The following is a 24718-nucleotide window of genomic DNA, read 5'->3' as shown; positions in this document are numbered from 1 at the left end:
ATCCCCTCCAAGAAACCGTGCAGGTTCTAACACTGATGACTCTTGTCATATCCAGTTACATACAATTGACAGTTAAAACACTGTTCAGTGAAGTTCTACATTTACTCCTGATATTCGCACTTTGCCCTAATTTATCTCTTACCCTGTATACGCTCTGCCAATAAAAACTCTCGTTTTCTATGTTTCTGTTGTAATCCAGTGTTAGCAATCATTTTCAGCAATTGAATTCACCAAATTGGAATGTTCCCTTGTGAGGCTTAAATCTGGTAAAGCAGGATAGACCTCTGCAAGACCAAATCTCACAAAGTACAGGCGAATTTCCCACCACATTATTTCACCTTCAAGAGAGTTGGATTATATGACCATGGAAATCACAAAGTTTTATATGAAAATTAGCGTAATATGTTTAAAAAAACATGTTCCGTAATGCCTTGTCTTTGTCTCTTAGGAACAAACTCACGGAAAATAATCATAATAATAATAATAAACATTCGAACTATGTTTAGAACCATGACTTGAAAATTCTTTGTCGATAGCACTGATATACAAGGGTCGTTCAAGGTTGACCGGGACATTTATTTCTTCAGAGGAAACAGATAACATAAGAAGTACCAAACTATGTCAGCTTTTCAGAGTATTCTCGTGCGCGTTGAGGCACTGTTGCCATCTTTGTGGCAGCCCCTGATTCCTTTGGCGTAGAAAGAACTTGCTTGTTGTCGTAGCCACTTGATAACATCATTCCGCAGTGCTTCATATGTCGTGAATTTCTTCCCTCCCAGATGGTCTTTAAGGGGTGGAAAGAAATGATAATCACTGAGGCTAAATCTGGACTGTAGGGGGATGGGGCAGAACTTCTCAGCATATTTCGGCCAAACTTGTTGTGGTCACATTGGCCGTGTGAGGGCTGGCATTGACATGGAGAAGAATGACATTTCCAGACAACATCCCAGGTCTTTTCTTGCGAATAGACTTTCGTACAGCAGCACTCAACAATGTGTCGTAATACTGGGAATTAATTGTGCTCCCTTTGTCCAGAAAATCCACATGGATAACACCCTTCATGTCCCAGAAGACAGTTGCCATGATCTTTCCAGCAGACGGCTGCGTTTTGCTTTTCTTGGGCGGCGGGAAATCTTTATGCCGTCACTCCATGCTGCTTCTTTTCGTCTCTGGGTTTGACTTGTGCAAGCATGTTTCATCACACGTGATTATGGATTGCAACAATTCATCACCTTCGGCTCGAAACCGATTGAGAAGCTGTTCATAGACCGTCATACCTGTCCACTTGTGATCAAATGTCAGCTGGCGAGGAATCCACATTGCACAGATTTTGCGTAAGCGTAAGTGGTTGTGAATTGTTGTGAACACTCCCGACACTGATATTCACCTCGGCAGCAATATCCCGCACTGTTACTCGCCAGTTCTCAAGAATCATTTGCTCATCACGTGCGATATTCACTGGTTTGACTGTAGTCGGGCGAATGTGTCCATGCTATTCATTTGCCATCAGCTCCCATCCTTCACGAAACTGTTCACATCATTCGTAAGAATTAGTAAATTCTAGCGTAACTTGTGAATTGCTAGTAATTCTAGGGTAATGAAGAAAATGCCAGATTCTGAATGAGCGACCTCAAGAGCATCCAATCTACCTGAAAATTTGAAAATAAGAACATCCATGTGGACTAGTGTTGTCTATGTTTTATTTTCCATTCCGTTTTCATATGCATACTATCAAATGGTATATCAAACAAGATTGTCACATTGTTCTCAGAATTAATATAGGGCAGTTCTTAAGAAGTGTGCATTATAAACCGAGAATTCTCGTATGAACCTTGTCCAAATTTTCAACCTTTCTCATAACAAATGTCCTAGAGAACAGTGACCAGCTATTGTTTCTTTCGATAGGGATACGGACAAAATCTCGCGGCCGAAACATCGCCGCCCAAAATCTCGCCGGCCAAAACCTCGCGGGACAAAATCTCGCCGGGCCAAAACCTTGCGTGGCCAAAACATCGCCGCCCAAAACCTCGCGGGACAAAATATCGTCGGGTCAAAACCTCGCGTGGCCAAAAACTCGCCGCCCAAAACCTCGCGGGACAAAATCTCGCCGGGTCAAAACCTCGCGTTGCCAAAACCTCGCCGCCCAAAATCTCGCCACCCAAAACATCGCGTGACCAAAACCTCGCCGCGAATGAAACTTTTCTTTAAAATTTATCCAATGAGTTTCTTAATATGCAATTCCACATTACAAATAATAATAATAATAATAATAATAATAATAATAATAATAATAATAATAATAATAATAATAATAATAATAATAATAATAATCATAAGATACAAAACATCGTGTGCGTGGGCTTTCTCGGGTTATTCCCGTTTCCTCCCACTTTCTTTATTCGACCATTTCCTTCATCCTGGTCATCTACGTCTTCTTTAACCTACAGGACATAATCAAAGGACGTCGTGGAAACTCATATATTATTTCATACTTTCATAAATATTATTATATTTTTGTTAAAATTTTAAGTTTTCGAATGTTCCAAAGTTCACGGAACTAACCCCGTTAATTGTCATTACTTTCCTTATGCAGACTTTCTTTCCCTATAACCAGTTTAAAAACATCCTCGGACAACAGCGTCTTTTATACCGTCATCCTTATCATCTGATGGAACATTTACATTTTGGTGAGGCGAGATTTTGGATATGGCGATATTTTGGGGCGCGAGGTTTTGGAAGACGAGCTTTTGGCCAGGCAAGGTTTTGGCCCGGCGAGATTTTGGCCCGTGAGGTTTTGGCCCCGCGAGATTTTGGCCTGCGACGTTTTGGGCGGCGAGGTTTTGGCCAGGCGAGATTTTGTCCGGCGAGGTTTTGGGCGGCGAGGTTTCGGCCCGGCGAGATTTTGGGCCGCGAGGTTTTGGGAGGCGAGGTTTCGGCCCGGCGAGATTTTGGGCCGCGAGGTTTTGGGAGGCGAGGTTTTGGCCAGGCGAGGTTTTGGTCCGCGAGGTTGTCGCCGCGAGGTTTTGTACCCAAACCCTTTCGATAATTCCCACATTTTGTACAGATGTGGTCCTATGTACTCCTCTCAAAGTTGTCCATCAATGTATCCATGTCTTGAATTTCAATAATCAACTTAAGTAACGTATGACGCCATATACTATTGCTCACGTTCTGATAATTTTTTTTCCGTAAGAGGGAATAATCAGGGCCAATCAAAATTTACACTGGATCCTAGAGAACTTTCACCAATTATGGTTTCATGACCACAGACCGTCATAGGTACTCCTCCCAAAATTTACAATTACAGATTATAATCTGGTCTTATTAAAGAAAATGGATCCTCATCTCATCAAAGATAAATTATGTCGATCATCGACCAAGTGACCTACTAATATTTGACACACATAGTAGGGAACAAGATAAACCAACAAAATTATAAAGGGTAACACCAAATTTTTGTCTGGATAATACCCAAATTTAAAGGCTAGTTCTACGTACCCCTCCCAAATTCTAAAATTGAAGCGTCAAAGTACCCGTGACTTGTAAAAGGGAATGAACCCAGTATACACCCATACAATCATATAAGGAAATAAGACCTCATCGAAGGGTATAAATTAGGTCAGTAACCTCCAAAATTTGATATTTTGGCAAATTTTAAAACCATGAGAGGGAATGATATGGACCAAGCAAAATAATTGGTGTTTATTATAGTTCTGTGCTACTATATCAATTTTTTGAATATGGCAATTTCCAAAATTTAAGGGATGGGCCAATGTACCGATCCCAAATTTTCAAAGGGTTGCACAAATGTATCTATGTCTTATGAAAGGAAATGTGCTCCTGTATACATCCATATAACCACATAAGATAATAAGAGCTCATCAAGAGGAAAAATCGGGTCAAACATTTCCGAAATTTGAATTTTTGGCAATTGTTTACTCATGAAAGGGGTAGAGATGCACCACAAAACTTACAGAGGAACATGTCCTGGTTCTAGGCTATCAAGCAAAAATTTTAAAATTTGGTAACTTCCAAAATTTATGGGGGTAAGAAGGGTGCTACATATCGCTGCCAAAATTTAGTGACTGGGCCAAGGAACCCCTGGGATAATTTAGAGGAGGTGGTCCTACCAACTCTGGGCAGAGACCATGGGTTCTGAGGCAGGGAAGCAGAGGCCAAAAGTGTCTTTAGGTGCCCGATATAGCACGTTCTATATGTAATAAGTAGTTGTAGATGTAATTCTTTAAGTTTAAATATTGAAGTCGCATAGTTTGGTAGTCTACCACAGTTTCACACTGTGAAACGAAACTCACATGCTATATAGAAGTATCACCTATAATAGTTGTTCGAGTTAATAAATGAAAATTGTGATAAATCAATTACTGATTAGTATCAACAGAACGTTTTTGACGGCAATGTATCTGCAATTTAAGTATTAATAACTGCTAACTTGGCAATCATGGGGAAAAGAGATAATTTTAACTATTTATACTCTCTTTTTCTCACATGTAAAATAATACCAACTTGATCTATTCTTAGAATTTCTACATTGAATCATTATGAATTAAGTATTAGTTTTTTATATAAAATTAAGATGATTCAAACTATATTGTTGTGCGATAACTTTTTATTATCTTTTTAGATTTTCCAAAATGAAGAATCACGTCTTACTACAACCGCATGAAATATAAGTAAGAAAAACTACATCTGATTACGATAATGACAACTGAATAACGTTAATGCATGATCCAACTCTGGTAAGCCATTCAGAATAAATATGGATAAACAGTCAGCTTCTTGTTCCAGAATTGTATATTTGATTTTTTGGAAAACTTGCATTACTCGCAAGCAAAATTGGTTGAATACTATAGCTGAAGTTGTGTGCTATTTACTGATACTTTTCTGTCTACGTATTGACATTGGAGTTTTTGGAGGAAGAGAAAAAAATTACAATAACTACTTCGGAGACGAAGGTAATTATAAGAAATTTATTGGTGGAGTTGATAATTTGATTCACAGAATAGTGATGTTTACTGGTGAAGGTTTGTAATATTTTACATTACTTAGAGTCATCTAAGAAAATTTTATTTAGTCAATAGTTTGAACAGTTTTGCATAAAGACAAGAAGTTCAGGGAAAGGAACAAAATTCTCCAACTACGAACAGGTCTCTTTTGTTCAGAAATGAATATTGTCAGCAATCAAACATGTCTAATTTGTTACGTTTAAAGGTCTATGGTGTGATACCATTGTTCTAAATGTTCATGCTCTAACATTAGATAAGGATAACAGTATTAATGATAGTCTTTTGTAAGTAGAAAATTTATTTCACCAACTCCAGTGATACCATACTAAAATACGTTAGTGGATTTTAATGATATAATAGAACGAGAATATATTTCCAAGCCAATTACAAGAAACAGAAGACTCCACAAGGAAAGTAACGAGTACGGCGTTGGACTTACAAACTTTACAACATCCAATAAACTAATCTTGGAGAGTTCAACATTCCCACATCGCAACATTCATTGGACGTCTCCAGGTGGAGAGACAAACTAGAAAAATAGATCACGTTGCATTAGATAGTAACACAATTTACCGTAATTAATATTCGATTGTTAACAACAGTTGACTGCAATACTGGAGTATCTGGCAACGGTGGTTACAAGACAGAAAAAGAGTATACTAGTCAACACGATTTTGGCACAGAAATGAAAATACCTGATTCTAATGGAACTTTTCACGTAGAATTTCAATCTGCAATCAGTTTGTCTCCATCACCCTCAGTTTTTCCGTGACAGAAGGATTTTCCGGAAATTTCCCCTCAATTTTTTTTTACAATTTTTGTACCTGTACCTCGGGTACCCTTAGGTATATAAACACACAAATTGTATTGTATGTTAGCTTGATTTATACTTAGTAAGCCCTCTAAGTTTCATAAGAATCGCATTATTCTTTCTAGAGAAATAAACATATTTATATAAAAATATGCTATGTGTACTGTTCATTTTACCATATTCATTAGTGCAGATAAAATCACATATAACATCCACGAAAATGACGATATATGCACGGTTTATACCTCATTGGACTTCCAATATAACATATTTTCAATAATGTGTACACCATGTCGCCATTTTTATATGAGGTAATTTCTAGAGGAATTTTGTGGGAAATTCCCTCCAAAAAGTAGTTTATAAGATTTTTGTCTCAACTTGCTATTTGTATATAGTGTTACAGAAACAGAAACTGCACTAAAAATAGTTTTATGTCTACTTAATACTTAATGTTAATTTCATGTGAATCGCATTATTCTGTCTAGAGATATAAACTATTGAGTCTATTTATAGGTAATAAAGAATATACTATGCAAGACTTTTACCAAATACAAAAACCTAGCGTTGACGTATTATTGTTGGCACAAAGATGGATACTCAAATACAAGCACAAATACACGCATGCTTTCTGTGGAAAATAAGTCACTTTTTAATATTTTGATCTGGCAACAATGGATAAAGAAATTGATGACTCATTGTTAGTAACGTTGAGTGATGACTGTTAGTCTGATGACTGTTAGTAGCGTTGAGTGACGGTCCAAGCTGGACGTGTTTTAGATGTGGCCGCGTGATGTTGAAGTGTTTGTGCATTGTGGAGTTCGAATAGATTGTGTTGTGTGGAGATGCACTGAGTTAGATTACGTTTGTGCTGCTTCATGATTGCTGGAGTGTAGATTCATGTGTGTATGTGTGTGTGATACATTACAGGATACAAGATACCGAGGAAGTGTGTATATCACCCGGACAATTTCTGTTGTGTATGTGGGGAGCTGACATTTAAATCGCAACGTCGATGTTTTACTCCACTTGTGAGGAAGTGTTATCAGTTATATTTTGGTTGCTGTGTAGGAGACCAAGATAACAATTGGTCTCCTCACTACATTTGTTGTACTTGCGTGAAATGTCTGACTGGGTGGGCAAATGGTGAACGAAACATGAACTTCGCAGTACTGATGATCTGGAGGGAAGCAAAAGATCATTCTTCAGACTGCTACTTTTGTATGACACAGATAAAAGGAATAACCAGTAAATCTAAGCACGCAGTACAGTACTCTAATTTGCCACCAACAATTAGGCCAGTTCCACAGTGCAGAGTTACCTGTACCAGTACCTCTTACGGCAAATGAGGATTACGTACTTGAGGCAACTACTGAAGTTCCAAATGAAGAAGATGATCCTACTTATGTAGGAAGCACATCTACATTGGATCCCCATCTGATAACTCAGGGTGAACTAAATGACCTCGTACGGGATTTAAAACTCTCCAAGATACAGGTAGAAATTCTTCCTTCTAGACTTAAAGGTTGGAATCTGCTCCATCGTGACACTAAAGTGTGCGTCATACAGATATTCAAAACTACTATTCTCAAGAAAATGATTTAGTGTATTGTAATGTCTGTGCTGTGATGGATACACTCGGACATGCACATATAAGTACAGAGTGGAGATTGTATATTGACTCTTCCAAAACTAGTTTGTAGGCTGTCCTTTGCACAATGGCAACAAATTTCCTTCAGTGACTTTGGCTTATGCAACTAATATGAAGGAAACCTATGAAAACATCAAAATAGTGTTGGAAAGAATTCAGTATGAGAAATGCAAGTGGGCCGTTTGCTGTGATTTAAATCTTATTTCTTTGTTAATGGATTTACAACTTCGTTATACGAAATATTGTTGTTTTCTCTGAGAATGGGACAGCAGGAACAAAGCAGAACATAACATCAAGAAGGAATGGCCAAAGCGTGTATTAACTCCTGGACAGAAGAATGTTGTTTATTCCTCACTGGTGAGTCCTGATAAGATAATTCTACCTCCCCTTCACATAAAGTTGTGGCTCTTCAAAAACTTTGTTAAGGCAATGGAGAAAAGTAGTGCAGAATTTTGTTACCTCAAGGAAAAATTTTCTCGGGTTAGTGACACTAAATTCAAAGAACGGGTTTTGTAGGCCCCCAAATGAGATGTTTGATTCGAGACCAAAAATTTGAGGATCTCTTAACTACGGTTGAGAAAGCAGCTTGGTGTTCATTTAAAAGTTTAACAAAGAATATTTTAGGAAACCAGAAAGCTCCAAATGACCGTGAAATTGTGAGTGATTTCCTGCAGTCATTCAAAGAAATGGGTAGCAACATGTCCCTTAAAGTTCACTTTCTAGACTCATAGCTGAATTTGTATCTTGAAAATCTTGGTGCTATTACTGATGAGCATTGGGAATGTTTTCATCAGGACATTTCCTCCATGGAGAAGAGATACCAAAGACAGTGGAGTTCACAAATTCTAGCCGATTACTGTTGGACACTCAGAAGAGATGTTCCAGAAGCCAAACACAGAAGAAAGTCGGCAACTAAAACATTTTAGTTAAGGTAAGTAAGTGTTCATTGATTAAGAAGATACCATTAGTAGGGGTCCCGTTATGCCCGAATGACTCATCCTCACTCTCTTTTACGTCATACGTCAAAGGTCAATGACCTTGGCCAGGGGTCAATGATCTAGGGGTACATAGGACCACCCCCTCTAAATTTTGGCAGGGGTATTTTGGCCCACCCTCCAAATTTTGACAGGGGTACCTAGGACTACCACCCTTAAATTTTGGAAATTGCCAAATCTAAAAATTTGGTATGGTAGCCTAGGACCACAGTATGTACCTCTATCAGTATTGGGTGTCTATGTCGTTCCCTTTCATGGGTAAAAAATTGCCAAAAAGTCAAATTTCGGGGTTTTTTGACCTAATTTATCCCCTTTGATGAGGTGTTATTACCCAATTAGTTATATGGACGTATACAGGGGTCCAATCCCTTTCATAAGATATGGGTATATTAATGGACCCCTTTAAAAATTTGAGAGGGGTACCTTGGCCTACCCCTTAAATTTTGGAAATTGTCAAAATTAAACATTTGGTATTATACTACTGGACCCTAATATGTATTATGATAAATTTGGGTGGTCCACCTCGTTCCCTTTTAGGGGTACAAAATTGCCAAAACTATAAACGTAAGCAATACGTTGTACCACGTGTTTAGATTTTGACCTAATTTATCTCCTTGGATGAGGTCCTATTAATTTATATGGTTATATGGTTATGTATAGGGGTCTATTTCCTATCATAAGACATAGGTACATTTGTGCACCACATTTAAAAATTTGGGAGGGGTACTTTGGCCCACCCCTTAAATTATAGAAATTGCGAATTTTACACATTTGGTATAATAGTATAGGACCCTAATATATATTACTATAAATTTGGGTGGTCCATCTCGTTCCCTTTCATGGGTACGAAATTGCCAAATTTTAGTACAACCACGTGTTTCGTTTTTGACCAAATTTATTTCCTTCGATGAGATCCTATTACCTTATATGGTTATATGGTCATGTATATGTGTCCATTTCCTATCATAAGACATAGGTACGTTTGTGCACCCCTTTAAATTTTTGGGAGGGGGTACTTTGGCACACCCCTTAAATTTTGGAAATTACCCATTTCATATATTTGGTATTATAGTATAGGACCCTAATATGTATCATGATAAATTTGGGTGGTCCACCTCGTTCCCTTTAAGGGGTACAAATTTGCCAAATTTTAGTATAACCACGTGTTTGGTTTTTGGCCCAAATGTTCCCCCTTTTGGTGAGGTCTTATTACCTTATATGGTTATATGGTCATGTATATTGTTCCATTTCCTATCATAAGACATGGGGTATATTGATGCACCCCGGGAGTGGTACCTTGGCCCACCTCTTTAATTTTGGAAATTGTCCAATTTAAACTTTTGGTATTACAGTATAGAACCCTAATATACATCACTATAAATTTGGGTGGTCCACCTTGTTCTTTTTAGGGGTACAAAATTGCCATTTTTTTAGTACAACCACGTGTTTGGTTTTTGGCCCAATTTATCCCCTTTGATGGGGTCCTATTACCTTATATGGTTATATGGTCGTGTATAGGAGTCCATTCCCTATCATAAAATATAAGTACATTGATGCACCCTGGAGGGGTACCTTGGCCCACCCCTTCGGTATCATAGTACAGGGCCTCAACATGTATCCGGTAGATTTGGATGGGTACATTGATACACCCCTTTAAAAATGTCGGAGGGGGTACCTTGGCTCATCCACTTAATTTTAGAAATTGTTTAATATAAACATTTGGTATCATATTACAGGACTTCAATATGTACCATTATAAATTTGGATGGTTCACCTCGTTCCCTTTCACTGATAAAGAACTACCAAAAAATCAAATTTCGGAGGTTATTGACCTATTTTATTTCATTTGATGAGGTCTTATTACCTTATATGATTATATGGGCATATATAGGGGTCTATTTTATTTCTTAAGATATATATATACATTGGTGCATTCGTTGAAGAATTGGAGGTAGTAGATTGGCGTCTACCTTAAATTTTCTAAATTGCCAAATTTAAACAATTAATATAGTACTATAGGACCCTAATATGTATTAGTATAAATTAGGTGGTCTATTTTGTTCCCTTTTATGGATAAAAAATGTTAAAAATTCAAATTTTGGAGGTTATTGACCCCTTTGATGCGGTTTTACTATCTTATATGAATATATGAATGTGTTCAGGGGTCTATTTTATTTCTTAAGATATAGGTTCATCGATGCTTCCATTTTAAAATTTGGCAGAGGTACATTGGCTCACCCTCAAAGTTAGGAAATTGCCCAATTTGGTATAACAATGTAGGTTCTTATAACTTTCGTTTCCTTTCATGGCTAAAAAATTGTCCAAAATGTAAATTTCGTAAGTGATTATTCCCTTTGATAAGGATGAATGTGTACAGAGGTTTATTACCTTTATACTTTTATGTTCCCTTTTAAATTTTGTTGGGGTACATAGAACCATTCCTTAAATTTGGGAATTATCAAATAACAAGTTGGTGTCCCTCTTATGGCCAGCTACTCAAATTTTAAAGGTTATTGACCTATTTTATCTTTTTTCATACGGCTTTATCATTGAATGAGTACAGGATTTATTACTTTTTCCATAAGACACAGATGTATTTATGTACCAATCTTAAATTTTGGGAGGAGTACACTTCTTATTGTCAAATTAATAATTGTTCTTAGAACTGGGTGGTATCTCATTCTTTGGGTAAAATTGATCTATAATGAGATTAGGAGTCCAGGACATTTGCATATTGAAAGTTTGTAGGATAATTTGAGAATTGTCAAAATGAAATTACGTCATTGGTTTTGATTATTCCTGCCAATATAAACGTAAGCAACATGATGTATCATGTGATTGACCTTGATGAAGTAGTGTACAGGGATTCATTTCCTTTTCAAAATTCGTGGAAGTTATAAAATAACACGTTTCTACACAACAGTTGGTTCTGCTAAGATAAACAATTGACCTAATTGAGACCTAACTACAACATGTAATTATATGATTAATTCTAAGACTTAGGTATATCGAGAGAGGTATTCTTTAAATTTGGGAATTGTGATAAACAAAATTTTAGTGAGGTGCGAAATTTGAAACAATACTTTGAACTTTAAGCTCATAGTCTAAGATCATTGGTGGTGGTTGAATTAACCTTTGAATTTTCCGAAATCTGATAGGTAACCTTATTGAATTGTATGACTCATAGACGAAAGGCAATACATGCTACAACACTTTGAAATTTAATCACAAGGTGTTGTAATCTTACACTGGCAAAGTTATTGTTGATGCAATTTGATTGGTTGATCACTATCTTTCATGCAATCTGATTGGTTGATCACTATCTTTCGTGCAATTTGATTGGCTGATGATTTTCAAATTTTTGCTGCATTCAGTTTTAAGTATTGTTTAACATTTAAAAATCATGGTTTTGTTCAACATTTTGTACTCATGATAAATATGATCAAAACCGTTTATTTGTTAATCGAATAGTTAAAAACCGGATAATGTTTGACGATTAACCGTGAAACGTAAAATGTTTAGTTTGAATTTTTTATGAAAATTTTTTTCGTTTCAGAATTTTTTGTTTGAAATATTTTGTTAAATTTTTCGTTTCACAATTTTGTTTGAAAATTTTTTGTTTGTAATTTTACGTTTCCAAATTTTTTGTTTAAAATGTTTTGTTTGAAATTTTTTGTCCGATTTTTTAAAATTTTGTTTGAAACATTTTTTCGTTTCAAAATTTTGTTTGAGTTTTTTTCGTTTGAATCTTTTGTTTGAAATTTTTCGTTTCAAAATTTTTTTGTTTCAAAATTTTTTTCAAAATTTTGTTTCAAAGTTTTTTGATTGAAATTTTTGTTTGTAAATTTTTGTTTGAAACTTTTGTTTGGAAAATTTTGGTTCGACATTTTTTAATTTGTGCACTCATTAGTAAAGAACCGGAACTGTTTAGAACAAAAACCTCTGGCAACACTGTTTATCACGATGCAATAGTACACGTCAGAACATGATAATGTAACGTCATCAGTTTGCATCATATATAAGTATCGTTCGAGATAGTATTCATGATAACGTCATCATGGCTACTTGTCTGCAGTTTCTAAACACACGTGATGTGATGAAATCATTTACCAAGATTTCTGATTTACAACAGAGTGTACCTTATAGAATCTTAGCTAGCCAAAAAATCCCTACAAAGTTTGGATTAAGAATCATAGTGAAGCTTGAAAATGATAAGAATATAATTTTACCAGCAAGATATTTACCAATGGAAGCATCAAAACAAGAAGAACTGTTACGTTTCTTAAATACTGGATCTGTATCTTTATGTTACAAAGGATTCTTGGATCGAAGTCTTCAATTTGAATTTAGTACACAGCCGATTTCGTCAGCAATTGTGATGAAATAATGAATTCAAACGTCAGCACATTCGACGTCAGACGTAGTTGTATGCAGAATGCGATGTATGAATTTGATTGGTCAGCATGACGTCAGCAACTGTGATGAAATAATGAATTTAAACGTCAGCACATTCCTTTCCAATGACGTCAGCAATAACTCTATGAAACCAGCAAATAGTTTCATCCCATGAAATCATTTGAGCAAGTGTGTTTCAGGAGGAAAGATGTGTATTTCTAACAATAAAGAATTCATCTTCGCAAGCTATTATCCAATAGATATATTTGAAACAAAACATGTGATGATTGGTATCAGTGCTAGAACATTTCAACCTGTGATTCGGTTGGGCAAAGCAGAACAATTTGGTGTACAACTGACCTTTGAAGAATGGCAAATATTATGTTCACGAATCGACCAAAAGGAATGATTATTTTCATGATGAGCTAATGTGACCATAGTCAAATCATTAGGCTCAAATCATGAAGTGGTGTTGCGTACAGTCCTCGAAGAGAAGATGGTGCTGTTACGTAAAAAGAGTTCATTGCATGTCCCTCGCAACATGGTGTATCTAACGCAAACGGAATGGAACAAATTCATCAATGTATTCCAGTGTGTAAAACATGCAGTGGAAGTGTGCAACAAAACAAGTATATTCCTGAAAAAGTACTATTTTGAGAAATGTATTATGCATATTGTACAACATGTATCTAGATGCTGTGATGGTTGTCAACATCGTTCGTGGGTGCATACCTGTATTGATAAACAGTTTATTTGTGATCAAATGGACATTGAGTTTCCACCAATTGATATTGCAATAGACCTTAAAAGACTTCAACTGGAATTAAAATTATACGCTAAAGATAAACTAGTGCAAGTTCAAAATACATTGTATCGACAATATCCAAATTATTTATCTGGTATGGATGTATGTGATTAACCAGTGCAGTGTAATAAAATGATCCATTTCAATGATTTGTGTTTTTTCATTTCAAGTACAACCCCATGTTCTGACGTGTACTATTGCACCATGATAAACAATGTTGCCAGAGGTTTTTGTTCTAAAGAGTTCCGGTTCTTTACTAATGAGTGCACAAACTTTTAAAAATGTCAAACCAAACTTTGAAACAAAAATTTCAAACAAAAAAATTCAAACGAAAAAATTTCAAACGTTTCAAAAGAATTCAAACGAAAATTTTCAAACAAAATATCAAACGGAAAAATGTCAAACCAAAGTTTCAAACAAAAAAATTTCAAACAAAAATTTCAAATAAAACTTTCGAAACAAAAATTTTCAAACTAAAAATATCAAACGAAAAAATGTCAAACCAAAGTTTTAAACAACAATTTCAAATACTTTTTAAATGTTAAACAAAACAAAACTGAATGCAGCAAAGATTTGAAAATCACCAACCAATCAGATTGTGCGAAAGATTTGAAAATCACCAACCAATCAGATTGCGCGAAAGATAGTGATCAGCCAATCAGATTGCACGAAAGATATTGATCAACCAATCAAATTGCATCAACAATAACTTTGCCAGTGTCAGATTACATCACCTTGTGACTAAATTTCAGTGTTGTAGCATGTATTCCCTTAAGACTATGAGTAATAAGATTCAATAAGGTTAGCTATCAGATTTCTAAAGCTCAAGGTCAAATCAATCACCACAAATGATCTTAGACTATGAGCTGTGACTAAAGTTCAAAGTATTGTTTCAAATTTCGCGCCTTATGTTAAAGTTCTTTTATCACAATTCCCAAATTTAAAGAATACTTCTCTCGATATATCTGATAAGTCTTAGAATTAATCATATCATTATATGTTCAATAAGGGCAATAATGTCCGTCAATTGTTTACCTGAGTAGAACCAACTGTTTTATGCAAGTGTGTGTACTCAAACTTAAGATGTACCACAACAAAGGAAATGAATCCTGTACACTACCTCTTCAAGGTCAATCACGTAGTACATCGTGTTGCTTACGTTTATATTTGATCCATAGGTTGGAATAATCAAAAACAATGACGTAATTTCATTTGACAATTCTCAAATTATCCTACAAAGGTTAAATGTACCAATGTCCTGGACTCCTAATCCCATCATACGTCAATAACTGATCACGTGATCATACTCATATTTGACAATGATTTACCCAATGAATGAGATACTATCAAATTTTAAGAACAATTACCAATTATTGATACGGCAATAAGAATTGTACCTCTCCCAAAATTTAAGATTGGTATACAAATACAGCTGTATCTTATGAAAAAGTAATAAATCCTGTACTTATTCAATAATAAAGCCGGTCAATAACCTTTAAATTTTGAATATTTGGCCATAAGAGGAACACCAACATCTACAATGGGTCCTAGAAAACGTTTACCGAATTTTGTTATTTGATAATTCCCAAATTTAAAAGGGTACATAAACATATGAAGGTAATAAACCTCTCTACATACCCATATAACGTGTTAAATACTTATCAGAGGGGTCAATAACCTCCGAAATTTGATTTTTGGTAGTTCTTTACCCATGAAAGGGAACGAGGTGGACCATCCAAATTTATAGTGATACATATTGAAGACCTGTACTATGATACCAAATGCTTATATTAAACAATTCATAAAACCGAGTGGATGAGCCAAGATACCTTCTCCCAATTTTTCAAGGGTGCATCAACATACCCATGTGTTATGATAGGAAATGAACCTATATACATGACCATATAACCATATACGGTAATAGAACCTCATCAAAGGGGAGAAATTGGGCCAAAAACCAAACACGTGGTACAACATATTGCTTATGTTTATATTTTGTCAATTTTTTTACCCATGAAAGGGAACAAGGTGGACCACCCAAATTTATCATGATACATGTTGAGGTCCTGTACTATAATACCGAATGCTTAAACTGGAAAATTTCAAAAATTTAAAAGATTGGCCTCCCAAAAATTTAAAGGAGTGCATCAATGTAGCTATGTTTTATGATAGAGAATGGACACCTATACATGTTCATATAACCATATAAGGTAATAGGACCTCATCCAATTGAATAAATTGGGCAAAAAATCAAACACGTGGTTGTACTGAAGAAATGGCAATTTTGTACCCCTAAAAGGGAACGAGGTGGACTACCCAAATTTATAGTGATCTATATTAGGGTCCTATACTATAATACCAAATATATAAAATGGGCAATTTCCAAAATTAAAGGGGTGGGCCGACGTACCCTTCCCGGAGTGCATCAATATACCCATGTCTTATAATAGGAAATGGACCAATATGCATGACCATATAACCATATAAGGTAATAGGACCTCATCCAAGGGAATAAATTAGGTCAAAAACGAAACACGTGGTTGTACTAAAATTTGGCAATTTCGTACCCATGAAAGGGAACGAGGGGAACCATCCAAATTTATAGTAATCTATATTAGGGTCCTATACTATAATACCAAATATATAAAATGGGCAATTTCCAAAATTAAAGGGGTGGGCCGACGTACCCTTCCCGGAGTGCATCAATATACCCATGTCTTATAATAGGAAATGGACCAATATGCATGACCATATAACCATATAAGGTAATAGGATCTCATCCAAGGAAATAAATTTGGTCAAAAACGAAACACGTGGTTGTACTAAAATTTGGCAATTTCGTACCCATGAAAGGGAACGAGGTGGACCACCCAAATTTATAGTAATATATATTAGGGTCCTATACTGTTATACCAAATGTGTAAAATTTGCAATTTCTATAATTTAAGGGGTGGGCCAAAGTACCCCTCCCAAATTTTTAAATGGGGTGCACAAATGTACCTATGTCTTATGATAAGGAATAGACCCCTATACATAACCATATAACCATATAAGGTAATAAGACCTCATCCAAGGAAATAAATTGGGCCAAAAGAACAAACACGTGGTACAACGTATTGCTTACGTTTATATTTTGGCAAATTTGTACCCCTAAAAGGGAACAAGGTGGACCACCCAAATTTATCATAATACATATTAGAATTCTGTACTATAATACCCAATGTTTAAATTGGTCAATTTCCAAAATTTAAGGAGTGGGCCAAGGTACCCCTCCCAAATAATATTTCAAGGGGTGCATTAATATACTCATGTCTTATGAAAGGGAATGGACCCCTATATACGCCCATATAACTATATAGGGTAATAATACCTCATCAAAGGGGATAAATTAGGTCAAAAACCCGGAAATTTGACTTTTTGGCAAATTTTTTACTCATAAAAGGGAACGACATAGACACCCACTACTGATAGAGGTACATACTGAGGTCCTAGGCTACCATACCAAATTTTTAGATTTGGCAATTTCCAAAATTTAAGGGTGGTGGTCCTAGGTACCCCTGTCAAAATTTGGGGGGTTGGCCATGGTACCCCTGCCAAAATTTAGAGGGGGTGGTCCTATGTACCCCTAGGTCATTGACCCCGGGCCAAGGTCATTGACCTTTGACCCCGGTCATAAAAGAAAGTGAGGATGAGTCATTCGGGCATAACGTGACCCCTACTACTATACTACTCAGTTCTTTTGTATTATTTATTAAGTAGTGTGCCGGTGCTGTGCCATCAGTAGTAACTCAAAATAATCTCTAAAAATACTCATTGAATAAAGTAACTATTGGGGATGGAACTGATGCACAACACGGTACTTAATAACTAAATTATGATTGAATTTTAAATAAAATTCAAATGTTTCTTGTTTAGAAAATGACTAGTTGGGGAAAAGTGTGAGAGAAAGAGAAAGGTTGTAATTAAGGAATAGGAATGAGCACTAGCCTGATAGATCCAATGAAGCTGGCGTCGTCCTAGTCATCTGGAACGATGAATGTTCTGGAGAAGTCTGGATTAGCTGGAGACAGTCAACATCTGGATCTTAATCCTGTTGAACTGCAAAGGGCGTCGATAATGCCTCTTTACGATAATGTCCTTCTACATCTTCATTCTACTAGACTGCTGGAGCTTGATAAGTCTGCGGTGATGAACCAACAAGAATGGTACTCTTTGACTTGTGTAGTCGGTGGTCCTCCAATGGTGGGATCTGCTTCTCTCCGATGATCCTGCACCTCTCTTGATCGCGTGTCGAATACCCCTTGTTGTTCTGTTCCTCGTGGTTTTGATCAATTCAAGAATGATGATCTAATGGGGAAGTATCAGGCTGTGCTTGAAGGTATGCGGAAAGGAAAGAGGGAAGCTAGTCGAGTTTATTTAACAAATATGCATTTACAACAAGTGTCTGAGAATGTACACTTCTAATCAAAGTTTTCTTTCGTTGAGTTTTCAAAAGTAATTTAATAAATAATCGAATCTGATGAATTAAATTCACAGTTACTTCTAATAAACAGTCACTTCACAGTAGACATAAAATAGTGGCACGGTGTATACATAATTGAAAATAGGTTTTATTTCAAATCCAATGAGGTATAAACCGTGCTTATATTGTAATTTTCCTGGAAGTTATATGCGATTTTATCTGCACTAGTGAATATGGTAAAATGAACAGTAAGCATAGCATATTTTTATATAAATATGTTTATTTCTCTAGAAAGAATAATGCGATTCTTATGAAACTTAGAGGGCTTACTAAGTATAAATCATGCTAACACACAATATAATTCGTGTCTTTATATACCTAAGGGCAACCGAGCTACATGTATGAAAATGGTAAAAAAAAAAAAAAAACGAAAATTGACGGGAAATTTCCCGAAAATCCCTCTGTCACGGGAAAACTGATTGTGATGGAGACAAACTGATTGCATATTGCAATTCTACGTGAAAAGTTCTATTAGAATCAGGTATTTTCTTTCGTGTGCCAGACAAAAAGTAGTTTTTTTTGTGGACTAGTGTTATTGTTTAAAATTGAAAACAATCAGCATTTGAAACTATTTGATTTAAAGACGTTACAGGGAGATCAGGTAAGAAAGAAATTCCAAAGCGAATTGTCGAATTGGTTTTTAATTTTACAATCCTAGAAACTATTGTGAAGAGACTAATATTTATTATTTATTGACTTTAGTCGATCTCCCACAAAATCATTTATTGTTTGTATAAGAAACATGATATTCTTTAAGACTTATCATCGGTGTTGTGAGACTATTCCTTTTTTCTTCCTAATTACATAAAACTATTTCTTAGGTGTCAAAGAAGGCTAGTCATTTGGAAGTGTTAGTTAATGAAATTCATTTATGTCTGAGAATTTAGTCAACGTTTTTCTTCCGTAATTTTGTGTTTTCGTAGCTAAATCGTGGATGGTGTTTGTTTATGTTATATAATGTATTATGACAATGTGTATTTTACGAAATAAAGCTGAGAGACCTCCTTTCCCACCTATCTGTCCATCTCTGACGTCATGAGTACCTGTTGAGACGAAAACATCTCATCTACACGTGCCTGAAGTCAGCAGGATAACCAGCAGATCTTTGTCTTTAAATACTCCCTCCAACCCGGAAACACGCAGTCACACCAAGCCTTTGGAGTCGCTTGGAGTCTTTGGAGTCGATTATCCAAGTTAGTCTCCAGAGTCTGTCGAGAGTAGGTCTTCGGAGTCAACTTTGGACTCAGTCGTGGCGTTACCAAAAGACTATCAACGCAGTCGGTCCGGGGGGGTGCACGGCAGTCAATTGGGTACTCCGAGAGTACTCCGAGAGAAAACGAACCGAACAATCTGTAATTCGGTTATCGACATACAGAACGTCGGACGATCAACAGGAGGATAGCAGGTAGCCCAGCAGAGAAGATGAAGCTACAGGTACTGTGACGTAAGATTTCTTCCTTTCTTTTCCTCACCTCTCGCCTACCCCCCCTCTCTCCAGAAAAGCTGAAGTCCTTATTTTTATTTCTCTTAAAATCAGACGGGTGTCGTCCGGTCCCAGGACCCGTTCTACCCTTGAGAAACATCCCAAGAATCTCACTTTGACGACACAGCTTTCTTTGAAAATACTTTTCAAATTAGGTACCCGTAAAACTATTGGCATGGATAGCATTTGGGTAAGATTAGGGATAGCATTAAAATTTCAGCAAAGGATAAATTCAAGGGCAAGCAGATATATATGGGGAAAATATGATTTTACTAGAAAGGCACTAAACTAGCGGAGAAAAAAGAAACAGTTAAAACCACGTTTGGCTTCAAAATTCCGAACGATAGTACAACATAACATTTTCTGCACCAGCGGGAAATTGACGAAACTTTTATAAAAAAGAAACTTCAATTTTGAAATCTGAAGTAATTAAACTTGAAATTAATATATTAATAACAAAACTAATCGGAACATGTAAAAGATATCGGCAAATTTAAGAAAAGCTACTAACGTTGTGCTTATATAACCATTTACCATGTTAACTCATCTACAAGAATATCTCAAGAACTGTGCAGCGAATCAAAAAAAGATGGAAATGAAATTTGTACGTTTTGAAGGCGCCCAATTAGTGCCCGACACTAGAGTCAAGTACTCCCCTTTGCTTATTGAGGGTGGAACTAGGGACACTTTTGAATATTTTTTTTAGGAACTTCAGCCTCTATTGGAAATTCAGACTCTCCAAAAAAATACATTAGTTGAAGTCGTGCATATACAATATGTACAGATTCAAGCATAGAAAATGTTACAAAAAGTTTAATTCCAACTTAGGAACAAACTCTTGCGCCGTGTGCTTATGCATTCAGAAATACACTTCTCATCGACTAGTTATTTTGCGGTATTTAACCCAACTCGCCCCCTCCACCTCTCCTTGTGTGTGACGTAATGTACTCCTTCCTTTCAGACGCAAAACAACAGGAACGAGTTTACTAGGTTTATCGCTCTAAGACCATCTCTTTTATTCGTTTGTTCTGAAATTTCTTTCTAGAGCCTGAATAAAACAAAACGTCACTAAATGTTCCCATAGCTTAATAAAGACCCTTATTTGCATTCTTTCCGTTCTTCAAATGCTGCATTTCACATCAACCTACGAAGATGCTAATTGTGAATTCTATGGAAATTGTTAATCATGGCAGTAGGTTTTGTGCTTTCCAAAGTCTGGAATGCGGGTTCGGAGCTCTAAAAACTTCTGACAGAAATTAGTGTTATTCATTTCTTATCAGAAATTGCAAGCAAATATTCCAATTGGCGTCATTTGGGCAGAACAGAAGAATGTAATTGTCCCCTCCCTTGAGCTTGAGAAATACATATTGTTTGATCAAATGTGTAGTATTATAATAAAAAAAGTTCGGTCCCAGTTCACGCCAAGTAAACTGTGGTGAACAAACACCGTGACCGTGGGTTCTCAAGTTTCCTCCCACTTTTTTATTCCACCATTCCATCATTGCTTATCGTCACCGTCTCCTTTATCTTCCCCGTGTAATCGTGGGAAGGAAAACTTAAAGATTTCATTTAATTTATTTTGCTAATGAAAAAATGAAACTATTATCTCGGCGGATTATCTCCGCCCCCACCGGGACCCGGCCAAAATTTAAAATGACGCTGCTTTTAAGAATAAACCTATATAGTTAAGACAGTATATTGCTAGAGTGCTTACATTTAGTTTCAAGAGTCGAAGGTTTGATCCCAAGTCATAAGAATTCATGGACAACATTGAGAGAGAGAGAGATTCAAATATTGAGGGAGATGGAAACGATTTACATATATACGTTTAGAATTGGAGAAAAAAATATCGGACAATATCTGTATTTTGATGAAAATTGTGACTTTGTGAAACACAATAAGGAAAGGTTCCGAACTGCGAGGATCACATTAGGCAGTTGTTGAATTCAGATGCAGAATTCTTTTTAAGGCATCAGATGATTACGAAGGGAGAGAAAGATCTTAAGATCTGGATAATTAAGTATTTAAAAGGTCTTTAGCTCCTGAGCCGAGTTTCGAACGACGAACCTATTATTTATCGATCTATGACTTTATCCACTCAACCACGGAGAACTTTACATAGTCTGCCACATAATTTCCATTTACCTACTAAAATGGGATTTTTCAAACGTTGACACGGTGGATGTGCCGTTCAGATGTGACGCAGACCTCTTCTAGCATAGGGTTACATGTGCAGGATCCAAAATTCGTAGCATTCAAACTACGTAGGATCTAAACTGCGTAGGGTCCAAACTGCGTATGACCGAAACTAAAACTGGCGTAGGATCCAGAACAAGTAAGGTCATGTGATCGAACAATCAAAAACAACTATTTTATAATCTCAGAATATTAAGTAATAACATTTTTTTAAAGTTATATAGGGAGAAACCGGCGTGAGATCAAAAATGTATACGACCGAAACTGCGTAGCGTCAAAACTGCATAGGATCAAAACTGCGTAGGATCCAAACTGCATAGAATCCACACTGCGTAGGATCCAAACTGCGTATAATCCGAACTGCATAGAAACGAAACTGACAAATAAAATAGTGACAAATATAATTAAATAATCATACAGGGGTGTACCCAGGAAGTTTTTCTTGGGGAAATATGACTTATTCAGGAGGGCCGGAAAAGCTAACCGAAATTCTCTTCTCAGCAGGGGCGTCGTTAAGGGGGAGAAAGCGGGAGCCTGCCTTCCAAAGTCACCAACTTCTGATCAAGTTGGCAAATCCCTTGTTCAGAAGATTGCCGTTACGTTCAATTGACTTAGCTTAACATTTTCTTTGTTACATAGCTGCTGCGAATTGTCACTTCTTTCATAGATTTTGCAGGTGACACAATTGAAGGTTTATGTAACTAGTCTAGGCTTTTGCTAGGTGGGGTTTTGTCCTCAATTTACAAACTTCTGAACAAACTGGCAAATTAAAATGCCTTATTGACAATATTTACTTAGACGAATGCCTCTACATTCAACTGACTTACTTGGCTTAACGTTTTCTTAGTTACCTAGTTGCTGTGAATTATCACTTCTTTTATGGACTTGGCAATTGGCACAGTTGAAGGTTAATGTAATTAGTATAGTTTTAAGTAGGTGGGAATTTTTCGCCAGGAACACAATTTCCTCATCCTACTGCCTCGCACTTTTAAACCTACAAACATATCAAACTTCTTAGTTTTTATTCCGATTTCAATTACGGTACCTAAAATATGAGATTTTAAACAACCAAAAAGTCTACTTAAATTACACGTTTTTTAACTCTTTAAAGATGTTAAAAATGGAAAATATTCACTTTTGGGAATTTTCTATATAGTTCCAGGAGGCTGCAAACTTTGCCAAATTTAATCTTTGTAACTCTAAAGAAAGTGCCTAATCATTTTTAAGTGTAGAAAATGTTTCATAAATACTTTGGGATCCTTTAAAATGAAATAACATGAAATGATTTTCAGTTCCCCATAAAACACAACTAAATTTTAAACTGTTCTTTTATTTATTTATTGATTTACTTATTTATTGTAATTTTCATAGACAACCATATCTAGACCTTATAATACCAAATTTTAATTGTTTTTTAAATTCCAATTTGTGGCCCCTGTGGCGTAGTCGCTAACACACGCGCCGAAGGTAAGAGCGATGCCGGGTTCGATTCCCCGTAGGGCCACCAGATCGAAAAGGTGTACAGCTTTTTCAGGACAGCTAACCAAAGTGAGGTTTTTCCTGGGTTTTCCCCACACATCAGGCAAATGCCGGAATGGTACCTCACATATAGGCCCCACGCCGCTTCCTTCCCCTCTTCATTCCTTTCTTCGCTTTCCCTCCTCGGATTCTGTGCTCTCCGAGAGATGCCATTCATCAAACGTGACGGGCTTAAGGCTATCGATGCCGCTAACGCCATAAAATTGTATAAATATATAACATTTGAAACTATATAAACTAACAGAAAAATAACGCATACTTCTGGTTAACGCGGAAACTTCAAATTTGGCATGTTTGATCATTTCCGGAAATGAGCGACCGAAAAAAAGTGCCGAAACAGAACATTTTTAGTTTTTAGGAGGTCTAATGGGAAGGAGAAATTTTTCTCCATGTTATTCTTATGGATGTTTTTTGTTCATAAAATCTTATGTTTTAGGTACACTCCTGTCCAAAATTATTGGCGAATGTCTATAAACATGTTGTATGAATATAATTTGATAATGAATTCGCCCGATAGTTTTTATAATGTTAGTATGTGTATAATCGGCAAAGACATGTATGTGCTAAATTTCATGTCAAAAGCAGGAAATCAGACCAATAAAACGAACATAAAAATTTCTTGTCTATTTAGCAACATTTACATCATTACATCATTTCGTATTTATAATTCTTTTCCTATAAAATTTACCACAAATATACATTTCCCGATTATACACATAGTATCAGTATTAAGAGTACCCTGAAAAATCATTATCAAATTATATTCTTACAAGAAGACAGTTATAGATATGCGACAGTCATTTTGGACATGACTGTACCTAGAATTGGAATTAAAACTTCAAAGTCGGTATTCTTGTACGTTTTCGATAGTATCATAGGTGTAAATCACCAAAAATTAAAAAAAATCCAAATTTATTGAGGTTTTATGGGCAACTGAAAAATTGTAGCATTCCGGGACTAACCCATAAGAAATTTCCGAAAAGTGAATATTTTGTGTTTTCAGGGATCTAATGGGAAGGAGAAAATATTTTCATATTACTCTTTAGAGAAATGTTTTGGCCACCAAATTATTGGACATTTTGAATAGGGCCCCAATGGTCAGCTTTCGCATGACTATAGCATTTCGGGTCTAAACTAGAGTTTTTAAAAGAATTTTTTTAGTAGTTTTTCTTATGGGAGATTTTCTCGACACGTTTCCGATAGCAAAATCCAAGTAAATAACAAAAAATTAAAAAAAGAATAGAACTTTACTGAGGTTTTATGGACAACTGAAAAATTGTTCCCATGTTATTTAAATGGG

The 24718-nt window shown here is 36.0% G+C and overlaps 1 protein-coding gene across 4 annotated transcripts in view; it reads left to right on the top strand.

The window, feature by feature from the left end:
* LOC145692671 (phospholipid-transporting ATPase ABCA3-like) overlaps positions 1 to 24718 on the top strand; it is a 354108-nt gene that overhangs the window by 31474 nt on the left and 297916 nt on the right. For all 4 annotated transcript variants that reach the window (XM_081768050.1, XM_081768051.1, XM_081768048.1 and 1 more), the window contains one exon: positions 4643 to 4973. In XM_081768050.1, the coding sequence (XP_081624176.1) occupies positions 4778 to 4973 (196 nt within the window). In that variant the 5' untranslated portion in view covers positions 4643 to 4777. The remainder of the gene's footprint in view (positions 1 to 4642; positions 4974 to 24718) is intronic.

This window comes from Thermobia domestica, chromosome 8, assembly GCF_964235325.1.
Source record: "Thermobia domestica chromosome 8, izTheDome1.hap1.1, whole genome shotgun sequence".
Lineage (NCBI taxonomy): Eukaryota > Metazoa > Arthropoda > Insecta > Zygentoma > Lepismatidae > Thermobia > Thermobia domestica.
Note: the sequence above shows the minus strand (reverse complement) of the source record. Positions and strands in the feature narration are given on the sequence as shown.